The following is a 13,526-nucleotide window of genomic DNA, read 5'->3' as shown; positions in this document are numbered from 1 at the left end:
CTTCCGGATCTAGGAAAGCTGAGTTCTGGGTTTAAAAGAATTTGGTTTGCGTTAAGCTATGAAGTTGATTCTTATCAAAAAGCACATGAAGCAATCACACTGTGTTCTACCTCACCCTTTGGAGACCCTCTTCACAGATCCAGAGGTCATCGAGGTCGGATGACCTCTTTGCACCCAGGTCCAGTAGATTGACCACAACGTCGACTTCTCGAGGCACACAGGTTGGATGGAACCGTTTGCGTCTAGACTCTTAAGGAGTCGGAACAAAATCAGTTTGTTCTGCAGGAACCGTTTGCTGTGTTGGCTTTGCAACAACCTTGACGGCGTGTCAAAGGTAAAGACTTCACCACGGATGGCCATTTCTGTAGCTTCCTCTAGAACTCTGTAGGCTGAGTGACGAGAGCTGGAACTCGAAAGGGAAGTCCAACTCAAAAGAACGAATGAACTGCTGAATCACCAGAGTGATCCTGTTTTAATGTTCTCATGTTATGATTTGTGTAGCCAACCAGAGGTTGACATGTTCAAATCAAATCAAATCAAAGCTTTATTTATAAAGCGCCTTCCGCAACCCTGTCAGGAAGCCCAAGGCGCTGAACATGGTACAGTACAAAGTTAAATAAAATGAATAAATCAGAACATAAAAGCAATTCAAATTACAGATTAAAAATTACAAAAAATGTGAAACATTTTAGTAGAAGACAAATGTGTAAAACAAGGGAAAAAGTGAACTAATGAAAACTGTGAGATAAAGTCAACATAAAGGAGGGCCAAATTCAAACATGTTCAGGGAACGCCAAGCGGAGGAGGTGTGTTTTTAGGCGGCTCTTAAAGACTGGCAGAGATGGGGACTGCCTAACTGAGGGAGGCAACTGGTTCCAGAGTGACGGTGCTAGGACTGAGAAAGCCCGGTCCCCGCGAGTACGACACCTAGAACGAGGGACAGCGAGCAGGCCTTGGTCAGAGGAGCGCAGAGCGCGTGATGGGGAATGTTTGTTCGGGAGCGTGGCCAGATAGGGGGGACCACCACCCTGGAAGAAATTAAAAACAAAGACGAGGAGTCTGAAGTGTGAACAATAGCAAACCGGAAGCCAGTGCAGGGAGGCCAGAACCGGACTGATGTGGTCCCGTTTCCTGGTCCCAGTCAGGAACCTTGCTGCGCTGTTCTGCACAACCTGTAGGGCGATAAGGGAAGCTTGATGCCTTGAGGAGGAACATCATTGTTGACACTATGTTATCATGTGTTCAGAGCTGCAGAGAGGCTCTGAGCTCCAGCTGATGGGATGAAGCCAGGCAGATTAAAGGGAACACATGCAGTCTCGTGTCTCCATTTTGACCAGATATTGAAGGGTCAAACTGTACTTAAAAACTGACCATTACTGGATGTTACATTCACAATATAAACACATTTTTAAATCAATGTAATTCCTAAGTAAGTGAAAGAGAAACTTAAAAAAAAAAAAGAGTGACCAGTGAAACTCATTTAAGTGTTTGTGCTGCTGTATTAAGTGAATTTCCTCACTGAGGGATCACTAACGACTATTCTATTCTCCTTTTGTTTACTGCTTAAAAGTATCGGATCGGGACTCGATATCAGCAGATACTCACAATCAAATGACTCAAAATCAGATAGGGAGCAAAAATAACGTTATCGGAAAATCCCTAAAAACACACAGCGTTCTAGTTCGTTGATAAAAACAAATCAGCATAAACAAATTTCTAACTTTTATGCTCAGTTACTCATTACTCAGAGTGCTCAACAGTGCAACATTTTCTCTAAGTACTTTGTTTTATTCCTACTTGGGTAATTATTTGTGTTACTGCTCTTCACATACCACCCACCTCTGGCCTTTTTTGCCCTTGTTTGGATGGACTTGCTGCTTGGCCGAGACGTTCAGCTGAACCCCTTCATTTACACCACTGCCTCATGGATAACTCCATATCTGAGGGTGTTGCCAGTATCGGCTCACCAAAATATTCTCTTCCACGTAATCACTGCTAGTGGTTTGCTTGTCCTACTTGACCGATTCCCTTTGCAGCTGTGTCATATACCATACCCGGCTTTGGAAAAGAGATAAACATGTTCCCTCCGACATCTTATCTGGGTCTCTGGAGTCAAATTTGCACAACCTCCAACAGCGGTGCTTGCTTCCTTCCCATTTGAACATATTTAGGAGACAAAAATACAACTTTGTAAAGAGCAAAGCGACCCAGGCCCTTAGGCACCCATTTGTCCCTCCTGTTATGTTGTGGGTGAAATCGACCCAGTTAAAATGTCAAAAATCTAAAAATATGTTAAAAGTTTTTTTCTGAATGAAACATTTGGAGCTTGACCTAATGAGAGGAGTCAACATATAAAATAAAAATAGTTCATTTCACACAAGTGCAACGCCCCATGCATGTCACTGCCAGCCATTTCCTGATCGCTAATGGCCTTCGCTGCCAGCATTTCTCACCGTTTTTACTGTTTTTTTAAGAGTCGCAGAACGTTGCGCGCTAGGATGATGTCGATGCCAAAACAACCAAAACAAAGCAGAGACTCACCTCTTACATCAGGAAGAATGCGCGTGTTTCGAGCGTTATCCGTTCTTTCACAATCCGTTGTTGAATTGTGATCGGCAGATGCTTTTCTGGTTCGCGCCTCACTTCTTTTACAGGAACGGCCCAAAAACGATCTCCTAACACATGGATGTTCAGCTTCCTGATCACATGACGTGTGATGTATGCGGATGAAGATCGGCTTCAGGGCTGAGATGTTTGCTCTCTCAGTGCGGGGGCTCGTTCCGATGCTCAACAGTAAAAAAAATGCAAATGACGACTTTAGTCATCATTGGCAGTGAATGAGTTAATATTACACAGATACTGTTCGGGTCAATGCGACCCAGCAGTCAAAGGAGAGGTTAAATGGATCCGACGTTAGCTTATCTGTAAGTGTGCAAATGCATGTGTTGTTAAGGCTTTGGATATAACCTTTTCTGTTCCTGTGGGAAAACTCTGTTGAGTGTGGGTGGAGCTTTCCCACGGGAACAGAGAAGGTTCCCGTAGGCAAACTCTACCCTCACTGTGGGGACACTTGGTAGGAGAAGCACAAAATATATAAAGATTGTCTGCAAGGAGGTCCTACAACATTACTCAACATGGCTGATCCAGAAGGCAAAGGTCTCGATTTACCGATAAATCTACGTTCCTACCCTCACCTATGGTCGCGGGCTTTGGGTAGTGACAGGAAAAATGAGATTGCAAATACAAGCGGCTGAAATGAGTTTTTTTTGCTGGGTGTCTGGGCTCTCCCTTAGAGATAAGGTGAGAAGCTCGGTCATCCGGGAGGGGCTCGGAGTAGATCTGCTGCTCCTCCACATCGAGAGGAGCCAGGTGAGGTTACATCAAATTTAGTCCATTTTACAACCTAGCTTATCGGGCTGAAAAATAATTATTAAATAAAGACAGCAATTTAAAATCTTAAAGCCGGGCGGACACTGTACAACTTTTTCAATTATTTGAGCCGAGTTTCCACTCGTGCGAGAATCCACGAGATCGGGGCGAGTTTTGCGCAGAGCGGTCGTGTAGTGTACAGGGGGTTACGAGAGGCGATTAACACCACGTGACCAGCTACCCATCAGCAATCGTGAGCTCGCACGGACTTCTGGTGTGTTTAATATTTCGCTCGTCCCTCGTGAGGGTATCGCACTGTTGAAGCGGCGCTGCGACCCAAAAAGTACCAGAACCGCTCACGGCGCATGCGCAATCCTGCATCAACACCGCTCGCCCGCTATTTCCCTAATAACACACGCTGTTCGTTTTTATTTCTACACGTTTTTTTACTCACAAAGATTGTCAAGAAAGCGTGTTTGTCGTGTTCATGTCAAATTAAACTGATCACAAAACACAGATTTACTTTCTTTATTTCGTTTTCCTCATCCAACCCCCATAAATCCCTGTGTGTCCTCCTGCAGCACTCCCGAAGGACAACAGGCAAAACAAGACAAAAAAGTCTGACGTGTTGTGTAAAAACTGCTATTTTTAGCATATCTTTAGGTCCGACGTGTTGCTACCAGACGTACAGCGTGAGCAGTCAGGTCGCATACGAGAACTGGGTCGTACAGTGTGAGCGCCTGGCTCGTGAGATCTGCCCTGCGAGGAAGTCGTACAGTTTGAGCTGAAAATGAGAGCTACGAGTGAAAAAGTCGCACAGTGTCCGCCCGGCTTAACTGGACGAACAACAAAAGAGACAGTATGATGTTTCAGTGGTGGTCCACCTGAAGCCTCACCAAGCAGCCCCTCAGTGCAGTCGCGGACTTTACAACAGCCTGGCCAGTGAAGAGGTAGAGCGGTGTAAGACCTATAATGATCATCCTTTTGTGGGAGGAATTTGCTCTTCTCTCATCTGCTTGGAAGTGCATCATTTCGATGTAGAGAGCAGTTTTCTTTATTCAGAGGACAACAACGTTCCTGAACAGTCAACCAAATGATTTATAGTTTGATGTTAGGTATCTGAATTTCTAATGGCTTTAAAAAAACTTTTTTCTTAAATGTGGTCATGTTGGTCATGTTAGGGTTTTACAAAATCCTATTCTCCTGAGTGTTGTGTTATGGGCCATTCCCATCTGTACCGGGTCGGCTCGGGCCGGGTAGCGTAGGTTGTTTACATATCTGGGTGGCCTGGTATTTTTCCGGGCCAACCAAGGCTCATTCTCAGCCCTCTTCTCGAGGGGGTCTGCTTCAGGCCGACCAGGGCCAACACACCCACTGCTGACAGCAAATTCACACCTTCCATTAGAGCAAGCCTCTGATTGGTGGGTAGAATCAGCCCACATGGGCTTAAGACAAGGATGTGTGGAATCAACCCGGCCAGGCTGGGACCGACTGGGGCTACCCGGTCCGGGCCGACCTGGTACAGATGGGAATGGCCCATTAGTTTATACAGGACTTATGTACACTTGATGATGCAGTCTCCCATCCTGACAGCCCGCACTGCAACATCAGCAGAGACGGATCTTCTCTCTAGTGTACATGAATGTAAAACATGAGATGTATAAACACTTACACTAATGATCGATGCACTCGTCAGAGTGCATTCATACGCATTCACAGGTAATAAACATGTGGCCATGCAAAAGATGTTTATCATCCTGACACATTAAAAGGAGACAGAATGAGATATGAGGTCTGAGGCTAATTGTTCTACAGGCTGACAGCTGATTCTGGGGTGTGCACTAGCCACGCCACTCAACTGTGTTCAAACACTGAGTGACTCCAGAGATGTGTCATTAGTAAAAGGTGTTTTTGTTCTTTTCCTTCAGTTACTTCATCCTGAACAAGCGAACTGGTTTTCTTATCATCAAAGAGAACACTCCTCCAGGCACCTACCAGTTCCAGGTGCGGGTCTCGGATGGGGCTTGGCCAGACGCTGTATCCACTGTCACTGTGCATGTGAAGGAGCTCCGTGATGATGCCATCTACAACTCGGGGTCCCTTCGTCTGGCAGGTAGGACTGGCTCTCTACCTGTAGACACTGGTGTCATCAAACTTCCGAGATGTTGACCTTTACCCCCGCCCCTCCTCTCAGTATAATCATATGTTTTGATTGTCTTCTCCAATGTCCAGTCCGTCTCTTACCCACGTTTCTTAGATCGATGGTTAGAAGGCAGATTGATTGGGACATCTTTGGAAAACATTTTTTCAGATCTCTTAGTTTTTTCCTTTACAAATTTCATCAAGACACCCCTGCAGCCTTGCCAACCTCCAAGCTATCATAACTCTATAGCAAGGATGGCACCACATTCTGGATGTGCCTCACTCGGACAGAGTCACGTCATGGTTGGCAGCACCCAAAGATGTTAGCCATTGAGTGTCACGATTGTTTCCATGAACTTGTGAAGTAAAAAAAATGAAAAATTAGCATTTGATAAACCTTTAGCTAACCTAGCAAAGGGTAAAGGGGGAAGGAGTTCTGTATGTTCCTCTGTCCAACTGCATTTGACCTTCCTCTGAGAAGCAGTAGACTGCCATTGATTCAGCACCCAGAGTGCAACCTTTGAGTTTCAGTATCTTGTAGTCTGCCAGCTTGCAATTAGCCACTCACCTTTCAATCATTGGATAAACTCTTGCATTCTCCAAACTACTGTGTGCGTACCACACATAACGTCAACAGCACTTATTAAAGAGTAGATTAAACTGAAAACCCCTTTTTACTTAATATTTTTGAAAATGATTGAGTTTAACACGCAGGCTGAATGTAAAAATTGTCTGCTACTCATACTTCCCGCATTAGCTTCTGAGCGGCAGCAGTAGCTCAGGAGGTCCAGCAGGTTGTCCAGCAATCGGAAGGTTGCAGGTTCAATCCCAGCTCTGGACAGAGAATGCTGCTGTTGTGTCCTTGGGCAAGACACTTAACCCATTGTCTGCTGGTGGTGGTCGGCTCAGCAGCCCCCCCCCCCCCCCCACCACCACCCACCACCCCACCAGCGTGCCCCAGAACATCACCATCCTGAATGGGTGTGTGAATGGATGAATGATGCACTGTAGTGTGAATGAATGATTGTGTTGTAAAGCATCTTGGGGGGGTTGTAGAAACCTTGAAGATGCTAAACAAAAACTGACCATTTACCATTAATGAAGAGGAACAATTATACTTAATAATACTTTAATGTTCACATGTAACTCAGATTGGTTCAGTAATTGTTTCAGTCAGATATGGTGACAAGCTCTAGTGATTGTTCTGGTTGACTTTGAGGTCAAAGGGTTCACAACCTGAAAAGCCAAAGCCCAGTGATCCAGACTTCTGTCGTATTCATCAGTGAAGACATCAAACACGTCATGGCCAAATGTAAACCTAAAATCTTGTAAAACAGAAAACGTTAAGATCAAAAGTACTTCATGTTGTTGGTCGTTTCTACGGGGGGGTGCTAATACTGTCCTGTTTACCAGAAAGCTTTAGGCAGTTTTTACCCTCTGTTTCATATTTATCGTTTTGAAAACCATATCAAAGGGCTTGACCTTTAGTTAGAACCTCCCAGCAATTTAATTAGTTTGCAGCTGCTGTCACCCTGCCTGGAATCCATGTGAAGGATGGGCGGTGACATCAGCACCAGCAACAAGTACTTATGGATCTAGAACAATACCAATTTGAGATGAGTCCTGCTGACAAGAAGGTGTCCAGTGTGCTCATTATTTGCAGACTTGTCTCAAGTTATAGAAAATGTGCTGATTGTTGTTTACTCTTCTTCTCACTTGCTGAGTTTCAAAGCTCTGTTAAGGATTATTATTCCAGAATGATTAGGTCTAATATTAATTCTGCTTCCCTGACTCACGGGATGTCAGCTGTTGTCACTGCACATCGGGAAAAGCCTGTTGCCATTACTTACTCTGGTAAAATAATTAGTTGTGGATTTGCTCGGCCAGCACATTCCCCTCACATGATGAATAGCATCCATCATTACCTGATGTACACCACATCTCAGTCTGCTCAGAATTAAATTCGATTTAGAAAAATAGGACATGGCTCAAGGATTTTTATGATTTCAGAGATAGTATTAAATATTCAATAAAACCAGAGGAAGAGGCCAACAAATGCTCAGTGAAAGGAGAGCAGAGGAAGAGAATAATGTAAAAGGAGCAAGTCAAGCCTCATATAAGCAGATAAAAGGATTATTTCTTGTTCTAATAGAGGCCTGAGGTAAATTGATGATGCACCAAATGCAGAGCCAGCAAAATATGAAGCAGGTGCACATATTTTTATATTTGTGAAAGGGGAATTAATGCTCAAAATATGTATTAATGTTGGAAATATACAGACGTAGATATATTTGTTGGTAGCCTTACAGCATATTGAGAGAACACTTCATTTCGTCTGCAGAGCTATTTCATCAAAAGCTGTGTAATGTAAACCTGCGTGGTTTCAAAGTGTGATGGAGACAACAAGACAGAGAAAGGAAATGATGTATTCCTTATTTTGCAGATGCCTGTTAAAACCAGTAGACAGGTGTTTGGGGTGCGTATTGACAAGAATAATCCTGTATTAAACTATTTAATATTCGTTTTTATCGTATGGACTTCACTGAGGCTAGAGCAAATAAATCCAAGACTGAAGCTCAGAGGGGAGGTTATAGACGTCCATGTAAAAGCTGAAGGTTAGAAGACCCTGTCCATGTTTCAGTGAACACAGCTGACAAGACTTCTTAAAATCTATCATTTCCATGGAGCAGTATTGGAGCTCTCAGGATGGGGACACAAAGACTGTTTCTCAATATGCATACTTGTCCAAACTTGTGTACTCACATCCTTGTGGAACGTCATCGACGATGGCTCAAGGACTGTTCCAATCCTAAGTATGCATAACGGCAAGTTCGCTCAAAGTTCCCGGATTTGTTCTTGCTCCGCCCACTGTATCGAGGATGCATCCTTCTGCGGGACAGCAAAGTCTCCCACTATGTATGCGTCACAAACTGTTAAACTACGAACGTCAGAGGAAAAAGCTAATAACTGTAATGTTTTATATTAGAAATATAAATAAAATATTCTAAAGTTGTCTGTTGTTGTAAATAATTGTGTGTAAACTGTAAATTGTGCTGTGTGTTTGGGATTTTCGCTTCACAATCCTTCTAAATGCTAATTAGCTAACCCACTATTAAAATAAAAGCACCATAGGTCTATTCTGATGAAAAATACACTTTTTTATTCATTAAAGAGTGGGAAATGCTAATATTTCAATAGTTTTGACCAAAAGTGGGCCAGATATAACACAAATACCTTTTTGTTGTTATTTAGTTATTTAAGAAAAAAACTAGACTTTTATTTTTAACTTTTAATTGTTTTTTTAACTTTCATAACAAGAAGCAGCGCCCGAGATTTTGAGAAGTCAAGTGGTCACACAGGATGTGCCGCGTCTCTGAGTGCTTCTTGGAAAGTTGCGCAATAGTCACAACATTACGCTGGACTTAGAGACTTAGAGATAGGGTGAGAAAGCGGGAAGTGACTCTATTGTTTATACGTGATTGGATTGCCATCATGTTTTGGGGAACTCAAATTGATTAAAAATGGGTAGGTACGCTATTTATTTGAATACTTTAAGAATAATAGTACTTTAAAATGATCAAAACTGCGGCTGGGTTTGTGCCGGCGGTTGAGTTTGTGCAGGTAAAGCCGTTCCGCTTCGTAATGTCTGTTGTAAAGTACTACACAACGTTGTTAAGAGCCGCAGCACGACGGCACTTGAAGTAGAATGTGGCACAGCGCTTCTGGGATACGGCGCACCCCGTGTGCCCACTCTCATGAACCATAATGGCTTCTTTTTGAAATGACAGCATGGCGTATCTGCCTCCGGTGTGCCCCAGGCTTTAGGGTGTTACTCAGTGTCAAGGCGCCTGGTCTTGCAAGGCGATGTCTTGCTAGGCCAGGCGCCTAGCTTACGAGGACACTGTCCTTCCTTGGTCAAAGAAAACAGTTATGTGTAACAGACTTGCATCACGTGTCCGCGACTTCCGCGGCGGTCACATAGCATCATGTGACACAGGAAATAATGTTATATTTCATAGGTATAAGATTCAATATAAATATATAACAAGACTTTTACTTTTTAAATTGTGTATATCTTTGATAAATTAAATATATAAGTGAGTTACTACTGCTTGCCACCGAAGCTGCAACTACTAGGCAACTAACAAATTGTTAGACTATTAGTTGAGTAACATTTTAACTTGAAATTTGCCCCCGTAGTAGCTGCCAGCTTCTGATCCACCATCCTTTTGAAAATACCGTTGTGTATTCTGGGAAATTTTTTACCAAGGCTAAACCACAAGACTCCTCCCATGTAACCTTGCTCAGCTAGCTAAGTTGACGGCTAACAACCAGAGAACACACGCCTCGGTAGAACAACATTGGAACATGCCGTGGCTGTTCCTGATGACGTGTTTCCTAGGTAACCGGGGTGGGGCCAGGACATCAAGGTGAGGTTCCTTGACATTGGGAAACACCCTTAGACCCGCTCCCATGTACTTTAGACCTGATTTATGTGGTTATATGTTACAAAGCCTCCAATATTTTTCAACAACTGTGCATCATGTAATTCATTTTCAACAATATTTTTATGAAATTTTCCTGAAATTAATGGTAAAAATGACACATTGTCTCTTTAAATAGGTCATTTCAAGGAAATGATCAGTGTTCCCCCTGTGCGTCGTGTGTTTCAGCTTTAGGATTTTTTCCCCAAGTTAGCCTTTAGGGTTAGCATTTAGGTTTCCATTCATGCCACAAATTTTCCCGTGAGTCTTATGATGTTTGTCAGTCAGTCCTTAGTGTCTGTTAAGTTTCCCTCAAATGTCAGGTAGTTTTCTTGTCTCTGTGTTGTATGACTTGTTTTTTCTCCCAGACTCCTAGCGTCTTTGTGTGACCCCTCATGAACTCGGAGTGTAAAGATGGACGCACCCTTACGTTTGATGAAAAAGTAAATAATATTGTTCAGTCGTGTTTTTCACTCCCATTGCATATGTAGTATTAAATCAGCATTGTCCCACACAGCTGCATATAGTAATCCAGTACTTTATAACATCAGGGCATTACTTTAAGTCCCAGCCAAACGTTCATTAATAGGCTGCAGATGGTCCTAAACTTGGCAGCGAGATTTTTGACAGGTACTAAGCAAAGAGACCATGTCACCTCAGTTCCCGCTTGGCTTCATTGGCTTCCAGTCCTTTTTAGAATAGATGTTAAAGAGCAAGTCACATCAAAATCAACTTTTTTTTAGCTGATAGTTAGTATAAAAGAGCGTCTAATAGTGTTGTACAGATGTGTAGTTATTATTTTTGCATTTTGATGCATTTTCTTTGAAAACTCTAAATTCTGTCTAAAAACATCAGGCTAGCACCATCTTCAGCTCAAAAGTATAGAACACGTTTATTTTGAGTCAGTTTTAGCCAATGGCTAACGAGAACAATGCTACATATTTCAGAAAAGTACTACGTTGCACCTCTGTGGCTGTAGGTTATAGAAGCACCGTGGTCTCAACCAGCCTTGTAGCAGTCGAAGCTCAGATTAGCCGCAAGTGAGTTTTGCTGTAGTTAGCGTTAGCATTGTGTCAGAGTCCCAGCAAAATTTCTAGTATTATAGTTATTTAGTTCTAGTAGCTTGGCTGTTAATATTGTAGTCAAGTGTTTCTTACATGTTACTCTTTCAACAACTTGATGGAGTTTGAACCGGGTTATGCTGGTTTGAAGATAGTGATGGGATTTATTGCTCTTTCATGGGAGCCGTTCATTAGTCGGTCGTTTACCTCAAAGAGCCATTCAAAAGACTGGCTCCTTTGAACGAAGTGAAGCCAAGAGAGTGCTGTGGTGTCCGTTCGTGAGGGCGCACAGGGTTGGTTAGCATTTCTGCTATGGTTCCTCCTACGTCCGTCACAGCAGTGGGTGGGGTTTGAGCGGGGGAGTTTGACCGACTTCCGGGGAGGTTTGTTAAGATGAACGGCTCTCTACAGGGACTCGGCTCTCATCATTCACTTTGAAAACCCGTTCAAAAGATTTGATTCGTTCATGAACGTCACATCACTATTTGAAGAGCATTTCACAAATTAGTCCAAGCCGTTCCAGTAATTAGTCGGATCCCACCGACCGCTGCATCCTCAAAATGGAGATTTTGGGCCCAATTTCAGGTGAGTAAGCTAAATAATTACATTTAACAGCTTCTAAAGATCGTTCCCTACCTTTAATTTCGCAGCTATATTTGCTACATTTATAAATGCAAAGTAAGAGCGACGTGGATGTAGTTCACGTAATTTAGACAATCAGTCCACACTGCCACAGGCTCGAAGCGAGTGTTGTGTGTGTTATAATGTCACAGACTGGTTCGGGTTGAGTTTTTGTGCCAGTTAGTAATATCAGCGCTGATGCAGAGCAGGAGGGACACTGACGAGCAGCTCCTCCTTCTGCTAAAAAACTGACCCGGTTCTAAACTGGTGCTGAGTCCGGTTCTCATTAGAACATGTCTGATTCTGGACACTGAGCCAGCTCTGAGAGCAGTCCGATCACTCACCAGCAATGTTATGAAGTACTTATATTAGTTTGTTTTGTACATGATCTAAGTTACTAAACTCCCACAACAACGTGATGTTAATATTATTTTCACGCTAAATCTGCTCAAGACAGATGTAGTCCTCCAGCCTGCACCGGTCCAGGCTAGAATTCTTATAGGTGAATTATTTAACCATCTGTCTTTCTTTACCTTCTAGTTGTAACATTATTTTATAATTTTAGCTCATTGTTACACACGTGTGGTGCTGCCCTTAAAACAACTATTAATATATTTGCTGTTTCTTTATATTTCACATGGCCTCCCAGCAGCTGTGTGTCTGACACTGGGACCATGATGGGAATTCCACCCAGACCAGCTTCTACACTCCTGAACAGACCCAGGTGTGGTGAGAGCTTCTGAGCAGCTTCCATCTGAATGGCAGGACAAGCTCCATGATCTGATCCAGGTAAACAGTATAATAAATAATAATATTGTACTCTGTATTCTGTTTTTTCCTTACATCTCAGCCTGGCAGGTCACCACTGGAGAGGAGTATCTTCCCAGACTCACATCCATTTTACCTCAGGGCCTCCTGATCTAACAGAAATACCTGTAGCTCCATCCTCGCTCCGCTCTCCACATGTTTCTCATCATCTCTGGAAGCTACCTCCCACAACACTGTGATGTTATATATATTTTTATTTTTTCAGGCTAAATGAACCCAAGTAATCTGCTCTCAGACTGATTGTTCCAGCTACAATTGTTCCAGACTAACATGAAGCCTTGCAGGTGTAGTAAAGGTGAGTTGTTTTTAATCATCATGTAATCTTCATTACAGACTTTGAGTTTTGACATCATCTATGTTTTTGTTTCATAGCTTATTGCTACACGTGTGTTGCTGCTGTGAGCTTGGAGCTAGATTACATCATGACATCATGAAGGAGGCTACTGATTCTGGCCCTGTGACACTTGGTGATGTGTGAGCTGATTCACCTGGTAAATAACTTTGACATTAAATATTTTGTTTTTGCTATCAAAAGTAAATTAAATAATAACCTGCATTATTGCAGGACACTCAGCAAAATATGGACTCTACACCATGAGGCAGGCACACGTTAATACTCTATAAGAGCACATAAGGTGAGCAACACCACCTATTGTACACTGTCCTCGATTTGTTTTCTTTCTGCATCTCATCATTAGCCTGGCTGATCACCTGATAACTCCTGTCATCTGGTTGTGACAGCATGAGGATGTCCTTACACACCTGTAACCTATCAGCTCATCTGGCAGAATAGAGAGAGAAGAGACAACACCACATCTCCTGTTCCTGGAAAGACTTCAGCCATCCTTCGATGACTGAGAACCTCCATCAGCTCTGTCTCCTGTCTGCCTACAATTATTATAATAAATAGTGTGTTTGAGAAGTTTTTTGTGCTGCCAAATGTCTCATTTTGATTCCAGTTTTTATATTTTAATAGATTTTTATAAATTATATTTATTGAATTATCACATTGTTGCATGTT

The 13,526-nt window shown here is 42.8% G+C and overlaps 1 protein-coding gene across 1 annotated transcript in view; it reads left to right on the top strand.

The window, feature by feature from the left end:
- Nucleotides 1-13,526, top strand: part of si:ch211-186j3.6 (neural-cadherin) — a 640,545-nt gene that overhangs the window by 351,776 nt on the left and 275,243 nt on the right. The window contains exon 24 of the mRNA XM_054732672.2: nucleotides 5,298-5,482. Coding sequence (XP_054588647.2) covers nucleotides 5,298-5,482 — 185 coding nt within the window. The remainder of the gene's footprint in view (nucleotides 1-5,297; nucleotides 5,483-13,526) is intronic.

This window comes from Nothobranchius furzeri, chromosome 9 (genome assembly GCF_043380555.1).
Source record: "Nothobranchius furzeri strain GRZ-AD chromosome 9, NfurGRZ-RIMD1, whole genome shotgun sequence".
NCBI classification, from domain to species: domain Eukaryota; kingdom Metazoa; phylum Chordata; class Actinopteri; order Cyprinodontiformes; family Nothobranchiidae; genus Nothobranchius; species Nothobranchius furzeri.
Note: the sequence above shows the minus strand (reverse complement) of the source record. Positions and strands in the feature narration are given on the sequence as shown.